This window comes from Telmatherina bonti (assembly GCF_933228915.1).
Source record: "Telmatherina bonti genome assembly, chromosome: 22".
In the NCBI taxonomy this organism is placed as follows: domain Eukaryota; kingdom Metazoa; phylum Chordata; class Actinopteri; order Atheriniformes; family Telmatherinidae; genus Telmatherina; species Telmatherina bonti.
This window is the reverse complement of record NC_136631.1, coordinates 28,851,216-28,878,077: the sequence shown is the minus strand read 5'-3', so window position 1 is coordinate 28,878,077 and position 26,862 is coordinate 28,851,216. Positions and strand designations below refer to the sequence as shown.

General features: G+C 47.2%; 1 protein-coding gene across 6 annotated transcripts; it reads right to left on the bottom strand.

Annotated features, from left to right (window-relative positions):
- Nucleotides 1-1,766: 1,766 nt before the first annotated feature.
- On the bottom strand, nt 1,767-26,719 carry baz1a (bromodomain adjacent to zinc finger domain, 1A). Of its 6 annotated transcripts, XM_079262367.1 has the most exons (30): nt 26,633-26,719; nt 26,233-26,359; nt 22,822-23,100; nt 22,547-22,708; nt 20,975-21,073; nt 20,285-20,372; nt 20,077-20,199; nt 19,746-19,982; nt 15,852-15,947; nt 14,821-14,959; nt 13,663-13,794; nt 13,023-13,343; nt 12,661-12,826; nt 12,298-12,405; nt 12,003-12,070; nt 11,732-11,838; nt 11,324-11,565; nt 11,025-11,245; nt 10,432-10,562; nt 10,206-10,348; nt 9,980-10,125; nt 8,281-8,352; nt 8,075-8,160; nt 7,824-7,988; nt 7,098-7,294; nt 6,931-7,026; nt 6,701-6,858; nt 3,506-3,684; nt 3,294-3,381; nt 1,767-3,216 (listed from the first exon to the last, which is right to left on the bottom strand). In XM_079262367.1, exons 2-30 carry the CDS (start codon nt 26,343-26,345, stop codon nt 3,041-3,043), a joined length of 4,338 nt encoding a protein of 1,445 aa, XP_079118493.1. In that variant the 5' UTR covers nt 26,346-26,359; nt 26,633-26,719; the 3' UTR covers nt 1,767-3,040. The 6 variants fall into 6 exon arrangements, with proteins under 6 accessions (XP_079118493.1, XP_079118496.1, XP_079118494.1 ...); XM_079262370.1 differs by having other exon boundaries at nt 3,506-3,681; nt 26,233-26,706; XM_079262368.1 differs by having other exon boundaries at nt 6,931-7,023; nt 26,233-26,706.
- Between the last annotated feature and the right edge of the window lie 143 nt (nt 26,720-26,862).

Here is a 26,862-nt window from a genome sequence, read left to right as displayed (position 1 = left end):
TTGGATATTGCTGGCTGAGCAGGTAGAAGTGTTTGTTGGAGTTGCCTGTGTGGTCTGCCTGGGGCCCAGACCTGTGGTGCATGTAGTTACCCCTCCACCTGAGTTTGACTCCACCTGTATGATTGTTTACTCTCTTCTGAAAACCCTATCCCTTTCAGATATGTATTTCCTTGGATGTTCCTTTCCTTCTTACCCGCACACAGTCCCCTCCTCTCTGGTTCAGGTTTGACGGCGTGAGATTTTACTTGCTTCATGAGCTCCTCTCCGGGTTCTGGTTTTGTTGGGGTTTTGGTCCGTGCTTGGTGTGACAGTGTTTATGCTGTTAATTTCTGTGGCCTGCGCCGGCCTTTGGTGGTGGTACGGTGGTCTGGTTCTTAGGGGCGTGCTGCCATCAAAGTGGGCTGGTATATGTGCCTCTGTCACCCTTCTCTTGCCTACAGCTGTCTTCCTGGGTTTCCCATCTGCCCCCTTATCCAGTCACTCGGTCCAGGCACTCTGTTGATCCTGACGACTCAGCTGCTTCTGCCTACGTCAACGCTATTGGGGTTCCATTGCAGTACTTGCTGCCCTTTTTGTTCTGTGTTTGCTGTGTCGTCCCGTGTATCAGAGCCTTGTTGGTTGGGCTGATTGACTCTGCCTTAGGATGTCGCATTCCTCGGCTTGTTTATTACTCTCCCTGCTTCGGATCTCCCTCACTTTGATCCTTTTTCCTTCTTTTTTGATAGTGATGGCTTTTCTGATTCTGACTCTGACACGAGTGTTTTTCCTTTCAGGATGATTTTCTTCATCCCTGCCAGGAGTGACCATTCTGATGTTTTAGTTTCCTGCATCTCTTTGGGTAGTTAGTGTTATTTTATGGGTTTGTTTTGTTGCTTTATGTTCATGAATTGTGTTTCTTTTGTGTTGATCCTGAAAGGATCAAAAGGGGGGAATGTGGTGGAATTATGCGTATAGTGTAGTTTTAATATGTTACTCATTTATTAAGTTATATTAAGATATATATTCTGCATAGTTAGAGTAGTTCAGTAAGCTTGCTTTAGTAGATTCATGCATAAAACTAAGTGTTCTGCTCAAGGCCTGTTTCAGCTTTGACTGTTGTTATCTCCAAGCTAGCAGTTGTTTTGACTAGTGCTGCCTGCAAGGGTTGTTTGTGTATGCTTAAAGAACACTGTAGCACTCTGAGCAGGGGCAGAGCTCTCGAGACCTCTCGCCCGCAACATCTGTACATGCCCAATAAATTGAACAGAAAACAGTTGATTTATAGATTTATTTCTCATCGGATAAATTCCACGACAAATGCTCATTTTGATAACTGAATAATTTCCAAAGCTTTAACTTTATTAAACTGATGTCAGAGTGTAACAAGTCTTATTTAGAGACAAAACTTAGGAACACCCAGTGCTGTCTGATAGATGTTCAACTGACCAAACTCCACAATAAATCTGTATTTTAAAAGACGACATTTTCTTTTTTTTTTTTTATCAGAATGATTACTGAAATTTTGTTTTGAAATCAATGAAACTTTTCTCATTTTCCAGTCTTACCAGAGAAAGGTGACGGGTTCAGGTGGGCTACTTATTCCCAGATAGACTGGGAAGCCAGAAATGTGGCAGAAAACCATTTACATGTTCTGATTAAATACATTTAATTTCAGACAGGAGGAACAGAAACAGACCTCGCCAAGAAGAGGATAAAACAAATCAGTGAAACTCCCAGCAGATGATTATAAAACTTTATTTTAACATTAGAACAGACGGATGGGAAGATGTCAGGATGCTGAGGACAGCTAGTGGTCATAAATAAAGACAACACAGACTTGAACTAAATAAATACAGAGCAGAGAGGGAGGGAGGGCTGTAACAGCTCCAGTGTAGTGTCTACAGCTGACATCCATCCACCCACCAACATACACACACACACTCACACGCACAGCGAATGTAAGAATTAAATTCACTAAACATGGTACAAACACTAATTAAAGCCAGAAAAGATGCAGTAGTCAAAAAATACAGAAAACTACGGCTGACTGCAGGTCAACGTGGGCGAGGTCTTCCAGACACAGCGCCTCCTGATGGGCTGATTCTGCACAGGAATGTTTTCTTTGTCATTTCAGACCTTTTTACTCGCCTCTCTGCTTCTCAGCTGATCTCATGAAGAAAAGTAGAACATTTGATGGAGTTTCAACAGAAATATCTCCAGTGGGCAGGGAGCTGACCAGCCTTCTACCTGAACATTTCATGTTTTCATTGTGAGGAAGAAAGCAGGCCTGGTCCCAACCACATTTAAGAAATTCAGATTTTCCACCGAGGAAGAAAATATGTGAACCTGAGAACAAACAGGAAGTGATTACTCAACCACTTCTTCTCATGGAGGGAGAAAAACAGCAGCAGAATGAAAAAGCTGACCAGGAAGTGACATAGCATTGACTTGATCTGGTCATATGATCACCTGAGGAGGAGACCTGGTCATGTGACGAGGCGGCCATGTTTGTTCTGATGCTTAAATTCTTTCAGATTTTTGTTCAGGCAGAAACTGAACAGAAGGAAGTAAACGTGCTTCATACAGACGGACTTTTCAGATGTCCAGATGAAGGAACGAAGCTCCTTCAGCGCCGCGGCGGCGCCTCAAAATTCTGTAAAAATCAGCTGCACTCAAAAACCAAGAAATGTTTGTCCCTGAGGAAACGCCGACGTCTTCATCAGTGTCGTCTTTTCACCGTCGGCGCAAACAGTCTTCGGTGGTTTTTCTTTTCTGGATGAAAGAAGAAGTGAGGAGAAATTATCTGGGACAGCGCTGGTTCGTCAGCACAGCGTGGCACCCGGCGGGTCCGCGTGGCGTCCAGCTAGTCTCTACTTCTCTACATGACTAAACGCCGCCGCTGTGATTTCCTTCCCAGCGGAACGTTTCCAGGTGAACACCAGTGTGACCTCTGACCTCAGCAGCTTCCTCACTGAGGTCAGAGGTCACGAAGGGCAGGTCCTACGGTAACTTCTCTGCAGCAACCAGGCTGCAGTGGCATGAACGGAACGCTTCATCTGCTTCAGTGGCGGGAGCGTTTGGCAGGTGGGGTGGAGCTCCGCTCTGATAGGCCGAGTCTGCTGAGCTGTGCGTGGAAGAACTGCTGCAGGCGGCGTCCGGCCTTCGCCTCATTCGTGTGACGAGGGTTGTACTGCAGGCAGTTGGAGAACATCAGCTCCACGTCTGAGATGTACTCTCCTGCAGACACAGTACAAGTTAAATGGGAACAGACGGCGAGCCAACGGCGACGAGATGACGACTCTGTGATGTCATACCCGCCGTCTGATATTCACAGTTGTTGACCTTCTCTCGGATGGAGTTCAGAGCGATCGGCTTCTTGATGATGTCATAATAATCAGGAACCTGCACACAGACACAACCCACCATGAGCTCCAGACGACAGCATCAAGCGTTCCGTCTCACACCTGGATGCTGCAGGCTAACGGGGAAAATAAACATAAACAACAACATGAAAACAAGCCATCACCTGAGTCCTGGACACCAGCTTCATGAAGGGCCAGCTGTCTTCATGGCGGACCAGCTCCACGGTCAGCTGCTCGCAGGCCGACAGCTCGTGGACGCCTTGGTTTCTTCCAGAGGAACGGCGGCTGGAGGAGGAAGAGGAGGCTGGGACAATGATTCTGGATGGTTTTGGTGAAGCAGCTTCTGAGGGAAGAGAAGAGGACAGGTTCTAGTTGGTTTAATTGATCCTGATCCATCAGCAGGGTCTGGTTAAGAGGACCACAGGTCTCATTTGTAAACCATTACGTTGTATCGATACTAAACGTGGACGTTTGCCAAATGGAATCCAGATTTATACAACCAGGCGCGGCGCTCCTACAAGCCGTTTCACCATCATAAATCCACCTGCACCTCAACGTTTGCGTACAGTTCCGCCTCGTGTCCTCCACACATTCAGCCAGAAATGGTCGATGCAAAGCACCTCATGAATAACAATGTGTTTAAATGATCAGCTGATGGTTTACAATGACAAACACGGAGAAAAGAGCAAAGAAACGAGATTTCACCGAGGCAGACGTCGATGTGACGGTGATGGAGGTGGAGGGTAGAGAAATAGTTTGATAACAACAGTAGATGAGACAAAAGGAAGTGTGACCGGCCGGTGTCTGGAGGAGGACTCCACTGAGCATGTGCGAGCAGTACAAACGCGTCTCCTCTGCGCTCTGAGTTTAAAAAGGTGGTTAGCAGCAGCGTCTGAGGGAGAAGCCGGTGTCCCATGAACGTTGTAGCAGAGGAACATCACAACGTCCCGCCTGAACGGTTAGAATTTCTACAGTAAGTTTTTCATTGATTTACCAAAAAGCAGCATCATGAATAGCGCCGCTAGTCTGTTCCCTGCATAACATGTGCTAGTACATGTTACATGTACCGGTACGCGGCACATGTAGCATGTACCGGTACATTTAACGTGTACCGGTACATGTTGGTACACGTTACATGTATCGGTAGCCAGTCTTCATGGTGGAGCAGGATCCCTGAAATCGTCTCCCGTCTGCAGCGTCTTCCAGCAGAGCCGCTGCATCCATAGTGAAGCATAGTGTGTCGCGTGGCACCGCTGTGTTTCCATGTCTACAGCTGCCAGTCTGACTGGCTCACACCTTGACAAATATATTTATTGGAATTTTATGTTAAAGACCACAAAGTGTCACACAGTTGTGACGTACAACAAAAACTACACGTGATTTTACTCCACAAATAAAAAGCTGAAAAGTGCAGTGAAGTATTCAGCCTTTGTGGAACGGCGTTTTGCTGCAGTTCCAGCTGCAAGTCTTCTGGGAAACGTCTCTACCAGCTTGGCACATCTACAGAAGGAGATTCTTAAGATGACTTCAGACATCAGATGACATCTGACTGAGATGCCCATTCTACTTTGTAAAACAGCTCAAGCTCTGTCAGATTAGATGGAGAAGGTTTGTGAACGGCAGTTTTTTGATCTTGTCTCTCGATGGGATTTCGGTCTGGACTGACTGGGCCATTCTAACACATGAACATGTTTTGTTTTAAACCATTCCATTGTAGCCCTGCTTTATGTTTGGGCTCGTTGTCCTGTTGGAAGGTGGACCTCCGCCCCAGTCGCAAGTCTTTTGCTGACTCAAACAGGTTTTCTTCCAAGATGGCCCTGTATTTGGCTCCATCCATCTTCCCATCAACTCTGACCAACTTCCCATCCCTGCTGAATAGAAGCCCCCCCAGAGCATGATGCTACCACCACCATGTGTGACACTGGGGATGGTGTGTTCCCTGCTAAAGAGAAGCCCCCCCCAGAGCATGATGCTACCACCACCATGTATGACAGTGGGGATGGTGTGTTCCCTGCTAAAGAGAAGCCCCCCCCTCAGAGCATGATGCTACCACCACCATGTGTGACAGTGGGTTTGCTGTGTTTCCGCCACACGTTTTGCATTTAAGCCAAAAAGTGACCAGATCAGCTTCTTCCACATGTTTGCCAAGTCCCCCACATGGCTTCTGGCAAACTGCAAACGGGTGTCTGGTTTTAACAACAGCTTAATTCTCACCACTCTTCCATAAAGGCCAGATTTGTGGCGTGCATGCCCAATTGTTGTCCTGTGGACAGTATCCCCACGTGAGCTGTGGATCTCTGCAGATTGTCCAGAGTCAGCATGGGCCTCTTGGCTGCATCTGTGTTCTCCTTGTTCGGCCTGGAAGGTGGACAGCTGAGTCTTGGTAGGTCTGGCATCGTGGCGAACTCTTTCCATGTCCGGATGATGGACTGAACGGCGCTTCGGGAGATGTTCAAAGCTTGGTCTGTTTGCTCCCCAACATCCTCTAAACAAACCTCTGAGGCATCGCAGAACAGCTGGATTTGTACTGAGATCAGATTACACTCAGGTGGACTCCATGTAGTCATGAGGCCAACGTTCAGCAGTCATCAGGCAACTTCTGCAGGCAACTGGTTGCACTCAGAGAAAATGGCTGAACACTTTTGCACACAAACTTTTCAGTTTTCTATTTGTGGAAAAATAAACTAAAATCATGTGTAATTTTCATGGTACTTCACTGTTGTGTGACACTTTGTGTTGGTCTTTCACATAAAATTACAATAAATATATTTGAGGTGTGTGATGCGTCAGAATGTGGAAAAGTTATGGTATGAAGACTTCTGCAAGATACTGTAGTTCTGACCAAGCAGCAGCATGAATGACACCGCTGTTGTTAACATTTGTGATGAAGCTGATCGATGGAGGAAAATGAAATGTCAGAGGAATCATGACTCCATGGGGCTTCAGTTCTCCACCTCGCCATCGCCAGCCTATGTCTGGGTCAGAGTCTGGTGAGGGACCGCATGTCCTCCCTCAAGACTGTTTTATAAGTTACACAGTTCACCTGTTTCAGAGCCTGTTTGGTGTTCACTGGCTGGAACCACGTGCTGGTTTGGGTCTGGCTGGTACCACATACTGGTCTGGGTCTGGCTGGAACCACATACTGGTCATGCTGCCCACTCCCACAGATTAGAAGCTGGCGTATGCCGGGTTTTGTGCGAGCGACAGCTTTATGAGGCCCCTGACCCGAGCAGGTCTTCTTACCAACAACCAACTAAGTAGTGGATATAAAGCAGTGATGGTTGCTGGTCTGACGTGGACAGTTTCCATGCCAACTGCTTTTTAAACACTTTCTATCTGGTGAAGGTTTAATTTTTCACCTGTCGCCGTCCTCTTGACGGGGGATGTTCTGGTGTGTGGTGGCAGGATCTCGTGGCCCAGACGGGTGCTGCTACGGCTCCCTGAGCGACTTGGACCTCTGCTCTGGGTCGTCATGTTTGCTTTGGACGGCGGTGGAGTGGACTTCGTCCCCGAGGATCTGTGATTGGACAGTTAGTGAAGCGTAGTCAAGACTGTATTAAACTGATCAGGATCAGGTTGGAAAGCTCACCTGGAGGATGAGGAGGTTTTCCCTGATGAAGGAGTGCTCCTGGGGAGGGGCAGGTGGTTCTTCATCCTGGGCGGCTGAGCCTGGTTCTTCTTGCTGCTGCAGCAAAGAAACGGCTCAAGATCCGGTTTTGACCGGAGAACTGATGAAATCAGAAGATCCAAACTTACCTCATTAACACTTCCTCTGCCACCTCTTCTTCCTCTTCATCCTCCTCCTCTTCAGACTCTTCCTCATCTTCAGACTCCTCTTCCTCCTCCTCCTCTTCTTCGCCCTCGTCAATGGAGGACCGCTGTCGTGACGGAACACGGCTGGATCTTTGTTTGGGTCGACAGTCAGGACAGAACCAATCGCCCTCTGGAAGCGTCTGAAACACAGTGAGGATGTCGCTTCATCAGTCAGAAAGTCTTAAAGCAGCAGCCGCTCCTTTTTTAGGCTGGAAAATCTTTAATCATTACATGAAAACATCACGTTTACAAGGTTTAACACCGAGGTTCAACACTGTCCTTTCTAAGGGTTTGGTTCCGCCTATGAAAGAAACAAACAAGAGTTTCTATATTTGTTAAGAGGAAAACTTACTGAACGTTTCCCACAAGTTTTCACTGCTAGCAAGCGAAACAGAAAGCAGATTCGTCTTAATGCGTAATAAGGTCTCATTTCTACACAAATCTCTTTGTGTCCTCCTGAATGTCTTCAGTGAATTTAGGGAAAGTTAACTAACAGAACCACAAACACACTGGGTGGATGTGAGCATCAGCAGGAAGTCCTGAAACGGGCCGGGCCTGGTTGGGGAGAACCTTTCTTAAGGTCATGAGGAGTTAAATCTGGCTCGTCTTTGTTGTCTGTCATTTTGCATGCACAGAACGTTTTAGATAAAACAACCTGGCCAACGTTACCTTCAGACGGGGCCTCAGGCAGTGGATGTGGTGTCCTCGACCGCAGCCGTCACACAGCAGCATGTTGTCTGCGTCTCCTTTACGTCTGCAGATGCGACAGCGGGCGTTGAGGATCGAACGGGACCACAGGATGCTCCGCTCCAGACTGGACAGGTGAACAAACACCTGCAGACACAAACAGCAGACCTGATGTTCTGGTTCTGAGGAGAACTAAAGATTGAGGGAACGTTGTGGACCAGTGAGACTCTGACCTGAGAGAGGCTGGAGCAGGACTGCAGAGACTCCCTCCACCGCTCCAACACGGTCTTAATGACCCGACCGCTGTCGCTGCCGCCGTCTGACACAAACAGAGTCTAAACTTCACCAGTTTCAGGACATCAACATGACTCAAATGATAGAAACCAATAAAAACTAGAATTCATTTTCCTTCCTGTTACTGGAGAGTATGGTGTCATACCATCACTGGCCTGGTCATCTTCTTTCTTCTTGTTCTTCTTCATCTTATGTTCCTTTTTAGAGTCTTCCTCACCTGAAGACGGATGATTGTAAAACTGTCAACCTGACGAACCAACTTTTAAACAGCACCGATCAGATAGGTGTCTTTAGTCAGTGTCTTCCGCAGAAAATCACTTCTGTTCTCTTGGTACAATACGTGATCAATAATTCATCTATAATTCCACCGTATTGTTTCTGTTGGAGAATGAAAAGGTATGTTTCCTTCCAACACTAAATCTCTGCTGAGATGATCAGGATGGGCCAAGAAAAGGTCAGGAAGAGGTCAGATGAGGATCAGATCAGGAACAGATCTGGGGCCTCCTTTATAAAACCTGCTTATGCACTAAACAGGCCTGAAAGTTTTCAGGAACTTTTCTGCACAAAGTTTGTTATTTATAAAAACAACCTTGATGGAATAAAATGTGTATCGCTACGGCAACGCTGAAGCTCACATCATTACATGTTGGAGAGAGAAAAACTGGCAGCACAGCTGATGAGATTATGGATTTAAGCCACATTCGACCCATGTCTTATCATTCCTGTCAGACTTTTTATGCTACAAACATTTCCTGCTCATGACGATGACTGGCTGATCAGCAGATTGTGCTCTGAACTAGGTCCAGTGCTGGATCGACCAGCACGCTGGAACCGTACGATCCCAGTACGTCTTCAGCTGATGACAACTCTCAGGTTTCTGGCAACTGGCTCCTTCCAGCAGGAATTATCCGACAGGTCGGCTGATATGCAGAACATGAGACATTTTCTGCCCAAAGTTTCATGCTGTAAAGTTAAAGGAATGTCTGGGCCATCTCTGAGATTGTTTTTGCCGTACAAACACTTAGTATCGATCCTACGAATTGTCTTATAAATGAAGCTCCAAGTTAGGAACAGATCGGACCAGGAACAAACGAGACGGGAACGGATGAGGATCGGATCGGGAACAGACGAAGATCGGATCAGGAACAGACGGACCGGGAACAGGCGAAGATCGGATCGGGAACAGACGGACCGGGAACAGACGAAGATCGGATCAGGAACAGACGGACCGGGAACAGACGAAGATCGGATCAGGAACAGACGGACCGGGAACAGACGAAGATCGGATCGGGAACAGACGAAGATCGGATCGGGAACAGATGGACCAGGAACAGACAAAGATCGGATCAGGAACAGACGGACCGGGAACAGGCGAAGATCGGATCGGGAACAGACGGACCAGGAACAGACAAAGATCGGATCAGGAACAGACGGACCGGGAACAGACGAAGATCGGATCAGGAACAGACGGACCGGGAACAGACGAAGATCGGATCAGGAACAGACGGACCGGGAACAGACGAAGATCGGATCAGGAAAAGACGGACCAGGAACAGACGAAGATCGGATCAGGAACAGACGGACCGGGAACAGACGAAGATCGGATCAGGAAAAGACGGACCGGGAACAGACGAAGATCGGATCAGGAAAAGACGGACCGGGAACAGACGAAGATCGGATCAGGAACAGACGGACCAGCAACAGACGAAGATCGGATCAGGAACAGACGGACCGGCAACAGACGAAGATCGGGTCAAGAACAGACGGACCGGGAACTGATGAGGATCGGATCGGGAACAGAAGGATCGGGAACAGATCAGTGACTGGTCTGGAGAAACACCTACCCAGTGGAGCTTTGAGGAACCGTCTCTCAATGCCTTGCTCAATGTGACCGAGGGCCTGAGCTAGGATTCGTACAGAGCTGCTGACCACCTGAGGAGTCCCACTGCCGCTGGTCCCAGCTGAACCATCAGACCTCAGCTCCTGCAGCCTGTCACACAAACACATGAGAGGTGTCTTTCCCACATGTACAGACTATGATAGGGTTACAACCTGGACTTCTCAGTGCACCTGTCTTTGCTCCTCAGGTGGGCGGAGTCCACCTCCATGGCTTCCACCTGTCTGTTCACCCTGGAAGTCTCTCTCCCATCAGAAACAAGCAGCTCGTAGTTTCCCACTTCCAGTGCCGACCGCCACACCTGTCTGTCCATTACCTTAACAGAGAGACAGCTAAACAGGTGAGTGCTGCTTCACCTGAGACTTCCTGTCAGGTGTGACTGTCAGCAGCGGTGCGTACCTTCAGAGTTCCCAGAGTTCCCTGGTGGATACGGTCCTCTATGTCCAGCAGCAGGTCTCTCAGTCTGACTTCCATCAGAGTCTCAGCTGCAGCGCTGGACTCCAGACCGCTCTGGGAAGATTTGGGATTCCCTGGAAAGACAGGACAGTGGTCAGACGGAGGGTTGGTGGATTTTATATCACCGAGTCTGGAGATCAGTGCCTGCCTGTGTAGGTAGACACTCACCTGTATGTGTTTGTCTACCTGTGTGCGTCTACCTGTGTGCGTGTTTGTCTACCTGTGAGCGTCTACCTGTGAGCGTCTACCTGTGTGCGTCTACCTGTGTGCGTCTACCTGTGTGCGTCTACCTGTGTGCGTGTTTGTCTACCTGTGTGCGTCTACCTGTGTGCGTGTTTGTCTACCTGTGAGCATCTACCTGTGTGCATCTACCTGTGTGCATCTACCTGTGTGCGTGTTTGTCTCCCTGTGTGCGTCTACCTGTGTGCGTGTTTGTCTCCCTGTGTGCATCTACCTGTGTGCATCTACCTGTGTGCGTGTTTGTCTACCTGTGAGCGTCTACCTGTGTGCGTGTTTGTCTACCTGTGCGAGTCTACCTGTGAGTGTGTATTTGTTGTGGTCACAGCTGTGCAGCAGTTGTTGGAGTCTGTCTCTCTCCTGCAGCAGCATCTCCCTCAGGTTGCTTTCTCTGTGACCTCGGGGGTTCAACGCCTCGATTAGCTGATCAACCTCTCCCAGTGAGCTGTAGAACGACCACCTGTTGGGTCGGCTGTCTGGTGGACTGAAGATGTGGGGAGGAGCTGGGCTTGAACCAGTACTGTTCGGTTATCAGAGAGATGAAGGTTTAGTCACTGTTAAAACTTTCTGTAAATGCAGTTTTTATAGAAGTACCCACCTTACTCCACCCGGTTCATTCTTAACCGCTTCTTCATCCTCCATCTTCCTCGCAGAGTCCTCAGCTGGCTTGGGGCATGGCTGCAGCATGTCTTCAGTCAGACCAAAGCAGTCATCCTCCACAAACAGTACAGAAGTGGAGGGGAGGATCCAGTATCTGCGGTACATCCGGTCTCGGCCTAGAGGCAGCAGGCAGGTATGGGCCGATGCCTTCTGGATCCGCTCCTGCAGCTCTCGAACCTGCTGGGATCACATCTCACACTGTTCAAGTGCAACACCAACAGGGGCTCAAAGATCTTGGTTGTCCCTAAAAATCCTGATTCAGACTGTCTTGGCGTTCACATATCTGCTGGAGGTGCGATAAGTCTGTATTTGTACAGTCGTGATCAGGTGAGTCTCCTGGTCTGACCTTCTCTTGTTCCTTCTCCAGCTCCTCTGCACTCAGGCTGGGAGGAGGTCCTGTTAAAGGTTTGGAGACAGAGTTTATCTCATCTTTGTCCTTCTGCTCGTCTTGAGCTGCAAAGAACAAGAGAAAAAGTGATCCCGTTTCATTCTGAAATGAAAAACACTGACTCATCTCAGTTTTCTGCAGAGGGCTGATCAGAAGACGATGACAACAAGCCGGCGTTAAAGAAACAAACTGATAAAGCATCTTTTTCATTTCAGGCCTAAATGGTTACCTTTTCTCAGCTTACTGGATGAGTCATTGTCCTCCTCATCCTCAGTCAGATGTTCTGCAGGAGTCTCACTGGGGAAGGAGCAGATATCAGGCTCTAACACTTTAGAAAGTACAGTATCCACCCTGCATCACTGCTGTATTGCTATTGGAAACACTGAGTAAGGCAAAAAAACAAAAGGTATATTGACCTGATAACACCTTAGCGCTAATAATTCTATCACAAGAATTAGATTAATAATTCACATAGCTCTCAGTTTTTTTTTTTTAAAGGTAATCTTTAATTTGTCTTTACGTACCCGTTAGTTTGAAGTCTGTCCTTTGCCTCCTGTTCCTTGAGTTTGTCCTCCTTCTCTTTTAGTCTCTGCTCCTGCTCCCTCAGCTTCTCCTCCCTCCGAAGACGAACTCTGAACATTAGACACAGGTCCACATTTCTTCAGCTTCTAAGTAAAAACACTGACCAACAACCAACTCAATGAGACATCATCTGAACTGTAAGCATTGAAAACCTGATCATTACATCAGTTTCCAAATAAAAACAAAACAATGCATGTTGAAGGAAGATCTATGTGAATATAAGACAGAAGATCTACATCCCAATCTGAATGTGTCCACACTGGAGACATTTTACCAGTAGGTGTATGGGACGTCACCATACAGACCTGTGTGCAGCCTCCTCCCTCTCTCTGCGGTGCTGTTCAGCTCGGATCTCTCTCAGTTCCTGTCTGGCTGCCCTCTGCTCCTCTACACAGTCTTCTATCAGATCTCTGCTGGATGCTAAAGTCAACAGTTTCCCCACCAGAGCCTGCAGAATCTTCAGCTTCTCAGCTGCAGAAAAACAAGCAACGACCCTCCATTTGGACACATTTCACATTCATTTAATCACATCTTAATTCTACTCTTCCTGAGTGAATCCATGCTGGAGGAACGAAGGCCAGCTGCCCTCGGACTGGAACCAAACCAGTCTGAGGGCATGGCTAAACCAGTTCCTTTCTACAAACATGCAATCTAAAAAGGTTCTGACCTGCTGTGAGGTCGTACACAGGTGTACAAGTCAGCCTCTTCAGCAGCACTGGCTCAGCCAACCGCAGCTCCACACATGGGTCATCAGTCACCATAAATCCGCCCTGTTTCTGGTAGCGGAACTTGGCGTTGCCATGGTTACAGTCGGCACCAGATCCCAAGATGTGGAGGCGTAGGATTTCTGACAGCGTGCAGCTATCCAGGTCCAGCTGTTTGAGACTGCAGCCCTGATGGAGCTGAGGCCAGGCTGCAGCCAAAGAGGCAACGGCGCTCAGAGCAGAGCGTGTTGCGTCCGAGTCGTCGTCTAGAGACTCCCACAGGTCTGAGAGAGCAGACATATTTACCACATCACACTCAGTTTAACAATCAAAAAAGGCGTTAAGTAGGTTCATGAAAGATGAATTAAATTTAGACAGCAGTCCAACGTTACTGATCAGCAGAGTCTCAGAAACAGATCCAGTCACAGCGGATTTATTTTCAGATAAATTTAACACATTTTAAAACAACTGGTGGAAAAACTACTTTAACGGTAGGGCTTTGAATTACTGAGCAGCATTGATAAGCCATTATTGATAAATGTGGTTGGAGCTTTCTTCCTACAACAATGTCGATGTGTGTGTGTGTGTGTGTGTGTGACTGACCTCCAGCCTGATCTTTGGCCACCTCTTCCCGCTCTTCATCCAGAGCCTGAAAGATGGCCGTCAAGAAGAAGAAGAGCAGCTCACAGAGAGGACCTTCAGGATCAGAACCAACTAGAGCCTCCTCCAGAACCTCTGTGGAGACCGAGTCAGTCAGACTCATCAAAACATCTCAGCAGCCATCCATTATTTAGAGAAGTGTGTGACCAATTATTACGGTGTGTTCAGTCCAAATGCGTTTTGAGCGTTTTTGACACTCAAAACGCTGAATGCTCAACGCTGATCACTAAACTGCCATTTTTGTGTCCGACGCCCAAAATTCTCCTGCAACGTCTGCTGCTTGTTTGGAGCGAGCGGCAGACGCGGCGGAAAAGAGAGGAGGAAAGGTGTTTTTACGCAGACGTGATGTTTCCACGCAGACAAGACCCGGTCCAGCCGTAGGGGGGTGTGTATCCATGCGGACTGAGATCGTGTTCACGCTGCACTTTGGTCAAACCAGCCAAACCATTAGAATAATATATCCCCATTCCCACCAGAGGTGGCGCTGCACTTGTATTTAGCAGAAGAGAGGACAAGACCGACGTGAAGAAGAAAACCCTGTTTTCTCCACCTGCCAGTTAAACATGGAGACCAAACTATGGCTGTTTTGAGTTTTTATTGTGTCTTATGCAAGTAAACTGCAGAAATACTCTGCAACAATGGACGCAGTATGAACACCAGACGAGGCAGAGGACCCTTAACGCCATCTCTATGGATTTACCCACAATGCAACGCTATGCCACATGTAGGAAGGGACTTTTTGTGTTGTCCCCTTCCTGTATTTGGTCCGCTTAAAACGGACCGAGACCTGCGTTTGTAGGTGGACCGAGTCCACATTAACGTTTCCCCAAACGAAGCGAACTTTCCGAGCAAACAGACGAGGATTCGTCTGATGAGAACGTGTCCTTAGGATCATCCTACAGTAAAACAATAAAAATATTCAGACTATGAAGGCCATATATAAGACATGTCTCCCTTGTCTGTCTGGCTAAATATGGCACACAGACTGCCATGCTCTATGCAATGATGCTGGACTGGACGGTTAAAAATGATCATCCTACAGAACCAGAGAAGATATAAAGACCCACTTTGTCCAGCCGTCACAATGAGAAATGTGCTCACCCAGAGAGACGCCATCAGGGAACTCATCCTTGAGGTCAAAGGCCTCTCCGAAGGCCCATAGGAACTCCAGGACCATGAGAGCTTCTCCAAAGAGCTCTGCTGGAAGACGAGTTCTCACTGGAACTGGACTAGGCAGCTCCTGAAGGAACAAACATGTGGAACATACACCTCAGTGTATAAACAGGTGTGCAGCTGCAGAAATATTCATTGTACTTCTACAAACTGAACTCTGCTTTAACTGTGTGGAAAAATGGAGATGTGAGAAGCGAAAAATGACAAGGATGAGGAGCAAATTTACAAAGGACAACTTTCAGTCCAAGTGGAAAACTGGAAACAGTGTGGAAGAAAAGCCGACCAGCTGGCAGAGCTGGAAGTGGGTCCGACGGACATTTTCCTGAACTTTGCAGTGGAATGCACACCACACAGATTACTATGGATTTCTTTACCCTGGTAAATACATTCAGGATGAAAACATCAGTGGAGTTGGGTCTGTATTTACTGTTATTATTGGGTTGCAGCTCATACTGGTACCAGCCTGAATATCAAACTAGGACCAACAACAGCCGAACGGACACGTGGCCACATGGTGGCGCTGTAATTACAATTGAAGATTATATCTGAAAAAACAAACACATCAGCTACAGATTCTCAAAAAAGCACTAACGTCTGTCCGGATTTGTTTTGGATCAGTGAGTGAGAGCAAAAAACTACATTTCCATCAGTTTTCTCTTTGTTGTGATCATTTGGCACTAGACAGCTCACTGGACAACAGCTGGACATGAACGGTGACCTGATAAAGGGGGTGATATGCCACAGTTTAAATCTGGACGTGCTGGAACTGTGGCTGGGTCACTGCTCTAAAATTTTACGATTAAATATTTACTGGATTAAAAAGAAAGATCAATCAAGTAACATACTAAAAATAAATTACAAAATGTAACAAAACTGATGAATATCTCCATTTTGCCACATTTTCCAGTGATTGCCTAAATTTACTGATGTCAAAGATGTGAGATGGTGCGTTCACTGACCTTCAGGTCTTCACAATCCATGTCCTCTCTGGGTTTGTTCCACAGCTTCTGTCGCTCGGCATACTTCTTCTTCTCCTCTTTTAGCTTCTCTCGTTCCTGTGGATCAGTTTCAGATGTCCTGACACAGGCTGCTTTCATCTGACTCATTGGTTTTAAATCCACACAATAGCTACGGTCACACTATGATTTTAATGTCGGAATTAAGAATGTGCGATGAAATATCGTTTGTAATTTATCGCTAAACCCCCCCCAACCGGCGATGAGAATTTGTCATCCCACGATAAAAACAATAAATTCCCATTGATCACGTGGATATGTTTGCAAAACCCTCGCCAGCCCACTGATGACATATGTGCAGACGCGACGCCCACAACCCAACGTGTGTGGAGTGCTGACAAACATGGCGGAAGGAGGAGCGGACACAGCGGTTAGCGAAGAGCTTACTCCTCGACGATGCGCCGCCATCTCCGTTATCTGGAACTGGTTCTGGTTCAGAAAGTCGGACACAGAGAAGAAATGTGTAATTTGCAAGTTTTGCAGACAAACAAAGTACAGCAACAGCAGCAGTTTATTCCTCCTCCAGCACACAAACACACGCCGGTGTTGTGCCGTAAAGCGATTGTCTGCCAGAAACTGATCCAACGGCCGCAGGAACGCGCAGCCGTGCGGATCAGCGTCTCCAATCGGCTGCTGTTCCTCTCGCCACAAAGCCGAGGTGACAGGCGACATCCGGCCAGTTCAACAGAATTACTTAAGAAATTGATGATGAAACATTTCTGATCAATGAAACGTGGAATCTTCAGAAATCCTCAAACGGCCTGATTTCATTAGCAAGTCAGCTGTTACTCACATCCACCCCCAAAAACCTTTTTAAGGTGGAATTTGATCTCAGACAAAGTTTTTCCCGCCAACAAGTGATTACAGCTCATATGTTGCTTAATAAAAGAACTATTTTAATTCACATGGCTGCAGTTCATATAAGAGAACCACAGTTTAGAATCAACCACCTACTTACATCCACCCTCATATCGTTTTAAGGTGGACTTTGGACACATTCTTTAGACCATATCGCCCATCCCTAGGTGGAATTTATAATTCCGAATGAACAGTATTGTATTTTCGGACCAAAAGGCACACTGGGTTATAAGGTTATAAGGCTCGTTGGTGTGCACAATTTTTTTTTAGCTGGTTCAGATCAGCTGCTTTTGCCAAGTGAATAAAAGAAACGCGCTGCCACTTGACAGCGTCTGTTTAGCATAAAAACTACATGGAGGCCAACATACAGTAGTTCCTATACTCCGCCATATTCAGCAAGTTTTGTATAAAAGAAATAAATATTCACTGTGTGGGACCATGGTGGCGAAGCGGATTAAACAACTCAGATCCACGTATTACAACTGCACCAATGCCGCTGCATGTCGTGGTGTTTTAGGCTCCATGTTATGCATTAAAAGTAGGGCCTGACCGATATGGATTTTTTGATACTGATATAAAGACTTTAGAGCCGATAGCCGATATAATGGCCGATAAATCCATCCACCAGAAAAAAAATTCCAAAATATCACTCAAAGCTAAAACACTACATTCTCAGCTCATTCTTAAACTCATGTCTACCTGTTAGACACCATGAACCATCTGAATTATTCACCGATTTAAAAAAATGTAAATCTGGTTTTCTTATTCCACAGTGCCGACACACCGTCACTGTTTTATCAGCTGACCTCTTTCCTTCTTCATCGTATCTGACAGGGAAACCAAAGTGTTCCCACACATGAACCGGGGCGTTCAAGTTCCTCCGCTCGCCATGACCACGCTGCACTTGTGTGGAACGATTATGCACGCAGCTTTCTTTTATTTTTGCATATCAGTCGGCGGATCACGTGTGTGCCGAACCGTAGATACTGATCCGAATGGATCGCAGATCAATGATGATCCGTTGCACCACTAATAATAATAATAATAATAAGTATTCAGAAGTTGTATGGATGGAGCCACCAATGCAGCCACCAACTTTCACACACGTTCACCAGGCTAAACACTAAGCACTGCTTTCCTTGCTGCAAAACATCAAGTTTTCCTCACTCTTATGACTTTCCTGCCTCATAACTACAGGTGTTTTGGGGGCGCCTCTATAAAATGTAAAGTTATTTTTAAAGACATTTGGAAAAAATAGCCGTCAGATTATGGCTATTTTTAGAGATGATGACGATCGTCGCTATTTAACTTAAACATAGTCTGTCCTGTCTGTCTATATGTCACAAAACACCAATATCTTTCTTATTGTATATAATAATCATGCTTGGGCCTGAAAATGTTGCATCGTGTGATGTACTGCACTACTATTGCAGTAACAGCAGAACCCAGCGTGTGGATGGATGTATTAACAGAGCAGGTTGCTACATTTTTTTCACGATGGCAAAGAGCCATTTAATGAAGACTACACTTATTTTAAGTGAGAGAAAGAAACACGATAACTTTGTCACTAAAAACACACCAGTTATGATGCTTTTATGCACTTAGACAGCTATGCTTCACATTTTATTTGTGCATGCTTAACTTTTAGCAAGGTAAGAATTATTGTAGCTTTAAACAGTGCGGCCACGAGGCACGCAATGACCAGTTTGTAGAGAATGTAAGAGGAAAAACATAACTATGTTTATTTAACATTTCAACTTACCAGTGACAAAATATAAAATGCTCGTAAGCAGACTTCACTTTACTTGGCTCAGCTGCTATCTGTTTCACCGTCCGGTTTGCTCTGTCTCGGCTTCCATGGTAGGCCGATATCACCCTGGACCCCCATATCGGGCAATAATATCGGCTGGCTCATATATCAGTCGGGCCCTAATTAAAAGCCTACCGGTAATGCACGGGTTTGTTCAATGCACTAATTCCATGATGCCACACAGTAAACCGGTACCGGTACGTAGAAGCCGAAGCACAGTATGTATTACTCCGCGAGGCTCCTGACAGCCGTAATGCCGCGAAGCGGTGCGGCTTCGTAGCTTTCCAAAGTTGTGCAGAAACACAGTGACAGTCTTTTGAGAGCCGTGTACCACATTAAATCGGTTCAAGGTCAATAAGCACAACCAGAACTAATACATAAGGCGCACAGTCGATTTCTGAGAGAATTTAATCATTTAAGTTTCACCTTATGGTCCGTACTCTCCTACGAGGCATTAAGAATTCTGAATGGAGATTTACATGGAAACACGTCTTTCCTGAATTCCTCTTTAGATCGCAGGTTGGGAAGGGTTCTGATTGGACAGAGGCCGGATGGGACGCCTTACGTCTACTGGGGACAAAGTTTATTTCGAGCTTGTCTTCTTTTCAGTCCAAACATGGAAAACAATGTCATAAGTACCAGTTTCACCGCGTCACAAGTGGAACGATCGGGACGAGGTAACGAGCATGTGCGGAACGATGGAAACGGGACGAGGTAACGAGCATGTGCGGAACGATGGAAACGGGACGAGGTAACGAGCATGTGCGGAACGATGGAAACGGGACGAGGTAACGAGCATGTGCGGAACAATCGAAACGGGACGAGGTAACGAGCATGTGCGGAACAATCGAAACGGGACGAGGTAACGAGCATGTGCGGAACGATGGAAACGGGACGCGGTAACGAGCATGTGCGGAACAATCGAAACGGGACGAGGTAACGAGCATGTGCGGAACAATCGAAACGGGACGAGGTAACGAGCATGTGCATGTGCGGAACGATGGAAACTGGACGAGGTAACGAGCATGTGCGGAACGATGGAAACTGGACGAGGTAACGAGCATGTGCGAAACTATCGGGAAGAATTAGGGGTTTACGTGGTCACTTTTCATTTAAAAGCGGAAATAACTTTTATTTGGAATTAAAACCTTCAGGTAAACGTGACTCACCCTCTCTTTCTCCAGCTTCCTGCGCACCTTCTCTTCCCTTTTCTTCTGCTTCTCCTCCTCAAAGCGTCGCCTCTGCTCCTCCTTCAGCTTGTCTTTGTCCTCCCTCTCCCTCCTCTTGGCCTCCTGCGCCTCGTCCTTCTCCCTCTTCAGTCGGGCCTTGTCCCGAGCTGCAGCTGCCATGTCTTCTCTCTTCTGCAGCAGCTTCAGCTTCTCCGCCATCGCAGCAAGCGGACCAGACTGAAAACGCACCAACATGATCCATAACTGAGTACAAGGTCTTCCACTTCCAGGATGGCTGGTTCAAGCCAGAACATAAGAGGTGAGTACGTACCTGTCCAGGTGAGCCCTGACCTCCTCCGTTAGAAGGGGGGCTGAAGGGGAAGAGGGGCGGTTCATCGGGGAAGAACTGAGAGAAAGTGTGTTCAGTCAGCCGGTACTTCTTTACAGTGGAGGGCTGGAAGGTTGATGGAGGTGTTATTAGAGCGGGATCTGGGGGGGGTGGGGGGGTTTACTTGTGATGGTGTGAGTGACGCTCTCACCTTGAGCATGACAATCCCCTTCTGAGGCTCACAGTGCTGTTTGAAGAGCAGCTTCAGCCTCTCTCTGGACAGAGTGGACTTCCTACGACTGAAAAGATCATACTTTCATCAGATCAGCTGCTAATTTTAGACTCAAACCAACGATCCTCTCACACAGAGACGGTGAGGTATGTGTCCTTTCCGAAGCTCCCAGCAGAGTCAGCTTCACACTGATGCATGTACGCAGTCAAACCCTGCATTAAACCCAACTAATCCAACAGATAGTCTACTTCTACTTGAATAAAATACCCATTCCCACTTTCTCTCAGCCTGAATTTAAGACTTTTCCAGTTTTCCTTCAGACTTCCGCTGCAGGACTGCAGTGGGATTTCTCCACAGATCAACATTACTCACAAATATGAATACATTTTTCTTCTGGAAAAATTGATGTTTGGAATTGTTAACACTAGTTATGCTGTTTAGGAATAGTTAACCAGGGTTAACTGACCAGGGTTAGTTAACCAGGTCAGCAAATTCTTGCAAAGATACATCATGTTACTTATTAATAGATGAAAAATATAGATATTTTGTGATAATTAATAAATGTTATCATAAAAAAGTTAGACATTTATCAAGACTTTTTTTTTTAACATTCAGAACAAAAAACTAATGATCTTGTTAATTTAACAAAACCCAGGTATCACTTCTCACCTGATTTGATTGGCTTTGACAGTGAACGGCTCACTGTGTTCGCCCTTCATCATCCTCACTTTGTATTTAAACACAGAAGGACTGAGAGGTTTCTTCCTCCTGCAAACACAAACAGATGTGGTTCCATCACTTTATACACCAAGCTGACGGGAAATCCATCTGTCAGGAGAGTCTGACGTCTGTATGCAACGTGTACCGTATATAGCAGCATGCATTACATTTACCAGTACGCAGCACATGTACCCGTATATGTTACATGTGCCGCGTACCGGTACATGTAACATGTACTAGCACGTTATGCAGGGAACAGACTAGCGGCGCTATTCATGATGCTGCTTGTTGGTAAATCAATGAAAAACTTACTGTAGAAATTCTAACTGTTCAGGCGGGACGTTGTGATGTTCCTCTGCTACAACGTTCATGGGACACCAGCTTCTCCCTCAGACGCTGCTGCTAACCACCTTTTTAAACTCAAGAGCGCAGAGGAGACGCGCTTGTACTGCTCGCACATGCTCAGTGGAGTCCTCCTCCAGACACCGGCCGGTCACACCTCCTTTTGTCTCATCTACTGTTGTTATCAAACTATTTCTCTACCCTCCACCTCCATCACCGTCACATCGACGTCTGCCTCGGTGAAATCTCGTTTCTTTGCTCTTTTCTCCGTGTTTGCAATTGTAAACCATCAGTTGATCATTTAAACACATTGTTATTCATGAGGTGCTTTGCATCGACCATTTCTGGCTGAATGTGTGGAGGACACGAGGCGGAACTTTGTACGCAAACGTTGAGGTGCAGGTGGATTTATGATGGTGAAATGGCTTGTAGGAGCGCCGCGCCTGGTTGTATAAATCTGGATTCCATTTGGCAAACGTCCACGTTTAGTATCGATACAACGTAATGGTTTACAAATGAGACCCGTGGTGTGAAGTCTGGCTGCAATAAATAATAAATTAATGCCATTACATTAATTAGGGTTTTTATTATTCAGGCTTGTATTTCTACTGATATCACAACATAAGGACGCATTACGTAACTTTCTGACCTTAAAACTCAGCGTTCCCGACGTGTTTGATGACACAGCGACATCTATCATGTGCATTTCTAGAGCCAGCAGCGTCCCGAGGCTGAGAAACTGACACTTTACAACTTTTACATCCAGGACAGGACGTTTCGCTTCACGGTAAAATGAGGAACTGGCTGTTTCTGAATACACAACGTTGCTAATTCAGCAAAGAAACAAGAAGATTAAAAGAGAGAAAACAAGAGTCATGGTGAGATGGTCTTCTGCTGGCTTGCGAGAGCTAACAGGTCAGGCAGGATGGGGGGGGGGCTGATGGGAAATGTAGTGTGTCTTTAAAGACAACATCATCTTTCATCACAACTTCTTTAAGAAATCTGATGTAAAATCGTGACTTGTAGGTCCCAACGATCAGGAAAAAGACGATGAAATCCGGAAGAGACTGGATTATGGAAAAACTCCCACAACAATAATCACCAAGCTCCCATGATGCAATAGCTGCGACCAGCTGTGAAGTTGCAGAGTTACTGGCTGGGACAGGACGATGTACTGACCCGTTGACCTGAGATGTGGGACTTTGAAAGGCATCACTGTCATCGTCACTGTCACTGATGATGATAGTGTCCCCGGCAGCAGGACCAGAGTGGCCGTTAGCGACCTGAGCGCCGTTTGTGCTGGAGAGAGGTGAGATCACCTGCAGGATCTCACACACGTACCTACAACACACACACCAAGTCTGGCTCCATTACGGTGTATGGAAGACTTTACTTGAGTTACACAGACAAAAGTAACATCAACAACCCGTAATGAAAAGGGAAGTGGCGAGTACCTGGCTCCATTGCGCCTGCTGACGTCCACCACCTCCCCGGGAAAGAAGCGGTCTTTGACAAAGGCGTAGATGTCCTCACAGAGCTCTGTCAGCCGGCTGCGGCGGCTCAGCGCCGCCAGGTGAAGCAGGGGGACCACAAGGGACTGTGGGAAGCTCTGGAGACTCTGCTTCGCTCGCTGCTCGCTCTCCACCGCCTCCAGGTAAGTGAGCCCCGCTCGCCCCGTCAGCGCACAGCTCCACACCAAACTGTTACAGAGGATGGTCCTCTCGAAGAACTCGCTAAGGAAAGATCAGATTTACAGGGTTCATAGTACTTCCTCACATCCAGGTTAGTTTGTATCAGCTACAAAAAAAAAAACATATTGTCCTCAGCTGTTTTCACTCCAACAGACAACGGGGTTCATCGTTCCGTCAATCCCAGCAAGTGGTCCAGGTTCTGAAGCAGCCCCAGACCATCACGTTTGACGGCTTGTATTGTTATCAAACGCCGATTTATTTTTACGACAGATATAACGGGACGCACACCTCCTGATAAGTTCAGCTTCTGTCTCATCAGTATAAAGAATGTTTTACTAGATGTCTGGAGGATCATCCAGATGTGTTTTGGCAGATGTGAGCCGAGCCTTTGTGCTCTTTGGCCAGTCGTGGTTTTGGCTTTGGAACAATCCCATGATGCATTTCTGCCCAGTCTCTTATTGCTGAATCATGAACACTGAGCTTACTGAACCGCATGAGGCCTGCAGTTCTTTAGATGGTGTTCTGGGTTCTTCTGTGACCTCCTGGATGAGTCGTCATGGTGTAATTTTGGAAGTCCGACCACCACTGGGAAGGTTTGTTCCCAGTTTTCTCCATGTGTGGATAACGGCTTTAGTCACTTTGTTCCTCACTTTCTCTTGAATGTCTTTGGATGGCAGCATGGTGCGTTTCTTTTCTAAATCTCCCAACCTGCTGCACTTTCTTACGCAGCTTCTATTCAGGTGATTTCTTCGTTGATCAGGTCTGGCAGTGATCATGCCTGGATGTGCTCGGAGGAACTGAATGCCGCCCTAAATACAAATATGGGCAAAGAGGTGGAGCTGAGAGGGGGGCTGTGAGCGTTGAGGTTGATGAGCTAACCTGCTGTAAACGTGTTTATTCCAGCTGTAAACGTGTTTATTCCAGCTGTAAACGTGTTTATTCCAGCTGTAAACGTGTTTGTTTCTACTGTAAACATGTTTATTTCTGCTGTGAAGTTGGTCTTTTTAACATGGGAGTCTATGGGGATTTGCTCCTTTTTTGAGCCACTAGTGGATGAAGGGGGAACTGCAGGTTTTGGCTCTCCATCAGCTACACTTTTAACAGCTGGAGGTTGCTGCCTTGGTATTCGCCCAGGCTATGGAGTAATTGCAGTTAACTAATGAGTTTACAGACCAATACTGATATGTTAAAATTAGGGGTGACTTTAACGTCTTACTTATGATTCCCTTTTGCACGTGCAGCACTTTGGCCAATTTGGACTGTTTTAAAATGCTCTATAGATGAAGATGAGTTGAGTTGATGAGAAAAGGCTTGATCACTGTTGATCTGTGTGTTATTTCTAAAAAGTTCTGTTAGTAATAAACCCTGTTTTCTTTTTCTGGTTGCTCTTTATGCTGCTATTTCTATTGATACATTCATTTTACATCATTTTATCCTCATAATAAAAACAACAGTGTGATTCTTGAATGGGATTAAAAGGGAAAAGGGTTGAGCTTTTACTTGCATTTTACACTGGAAAAACAAAATTGAGTTTTAAGACTTAATCATGAAAATCACTGACTCTGAAAAATAAAAACAAAATCCAAGAGTTTCTTAGAGCAGAGTAAGTTTCAGTTTCACACTCTGGAACAATGTTGACACTGTATTTTGTCAACTCTGTTTCAATTCACCAACTTCCTGTAAGTAACTGTTCCCACTATCTAAAGCGACACATGCGGACATGATGGTAGAACAGATTGATCCGCGTAGATATGGAAGATAGAACTGGTACGGATTTATTCCTTCTGATGGTTCATCATTATTCCACATGTACAGATCTGATCTGGATGCTTCAGATCTGCTCTAATCTAATCTGCTCTATGATTCACCAGATGGTCAGCTTTAACTGCATGACTTCTGCCAACATTTACCGGACCGGACCGGGACTTAGAGCGGTTTAACGATCGGAACCGGACCGGGACTGAGAGCGGTTTAACGATCGGAACCGGGTCGGACCGTGAAGTGAGGGCGGTTTTAACTGTCGGAACCGGACCAGGACACGAAGTGAGAGTGGTTTAACGGTCAAAACCGGGTCAGGACACGGAGTGAGAGCGGTTTAACGGTCAGAACCGGGGGAGTGCGAGCGGTCGGAACCGGACCGGGACGCGGGATAAAAGCGGTTTAGCGGTCGGAACCGGACCGGGACGCGGAGTGAAAGCGGTTCAAGAACCGGGTCGGGCCTCGGAGTGTGGGCGGTTCAACGGTCAGAACCGGGTCGGGCCGCGGAGTGAGGTCGGTTCAACGGTCAGAACCGGGTCGGGCCGTGAAATGAGGGCAGTTTTAACGGTCGGAACTGGACCGGGACACGAAGTGAGAGCGGTTTAACGGTCGGAACCGGGTCAGGACGAGGAGTGTGAGCGGTTTAACGGTCAGAACCGGACCAGGACGCGGAATAAGAGCGGTTTAGCGGTCGGAACCGGACCGAGACGCAGAGTGAAAGCGGTTTAACAGTCGGAGCCGGATCGGGATGGCGAGTGAGAGCAGTTTAACGGTCAGAACTGGGTCGGGCCGTGAAGTGAGAGCGGTTATAGCGGTCGGAACCGGACCGGGACGCGGAGTGAGAGCGGTTTGACGGTCGGAACCGGACCGGGACGCGGAGTGAGAGCGGTTTGACGGTCGGAACCGGACCGGGACGCGGAGTGAGAGCGGTTTTACGGTCGGAACCGGACCGGGACGGGGAGTGAGGGAAGTTTTGCGGTCGGAACCGGACCGGGACGGGGAGTGAGGGAAGTTTTGCGGTCGGAACCGGACCGGGACGGGGAGTGTGAGCGGTTTAACGATTGGAACCGGACCGGGACTGCTAACGGCTAAAAGTTGCTGAGCTAGCCTCCGCTGACAGCTTCCCTGCTAGCTCCGCGAGCTAACTGCCGCTTTAGCTCACTTTAGCTAGCCATCTACACCTGCCCGGCTCGCGCGGGGCTCCACCGGCTCTCTAAACCTGCTCTAACCCACCATAACCCAGTGGAGGACATTAAAACCGCCCCAAAAGCCAACGGAAGGTTTAAGTTTCAACCAGAATAAAGTTACTTTTGTTGTATCTCGAACTTTCCCCAGACTGTCAGACACACACACTCCGTCCCCAGGCTGCTTTTAGCGGTGCAAACAGGTGAGCCAGGTGTGCTGAGAGCTACTTACTCGTAAGTTCTGAAGATCTCGTGTGTGATTTTACAGAGAAACACTTCTTCATCTGGCCGCAGGTCCGCCGGAGGTTTCTGTCGGATGAAGGCTTTTCTGTGGAGTAGCGGCATCGTTTCTCTCCAGTCTGAAATAAACAGGAGGGAAACTCACAGACACTCAATATCACACCACAACTCCGGCTAAACACAGCAAACTAAAGCCCCAGAGTGGACCAGAGTCCCGGGCTGAGCGTGGGGGAGACCAGGCCGAGCGGCAGAAGGAGGAGAGCGGGTCTTTTGTTAGACGCGCCGATAATCTTTCCCCGCATGGAAGTGTTCCTCCTCACTGTCTGGGCTGACCAACTCAACTCTGGTCCGGTTAAACACTAAACACACCGTTCACATCGGTCGACACGTACGATAGCACCGCAGAACTTTGTTCCCGGAGGTCTTTACCAAGTTGGAACGATAAAGCGATAAGAGGCTATCCGAAACGAGGAGGAACAAGTCCGGGCTAAAGCGGCTCTCTGGCGGCTTGTTGACGAAGTTTTTATCCACTTCACGGACTCACGCTCGGCTCGGAAATTTCAGCTTGCTTGCTTTCTAGATCCAGTTTAATGTGACTAAGAGTAAAAGAAGCTGCAGATAG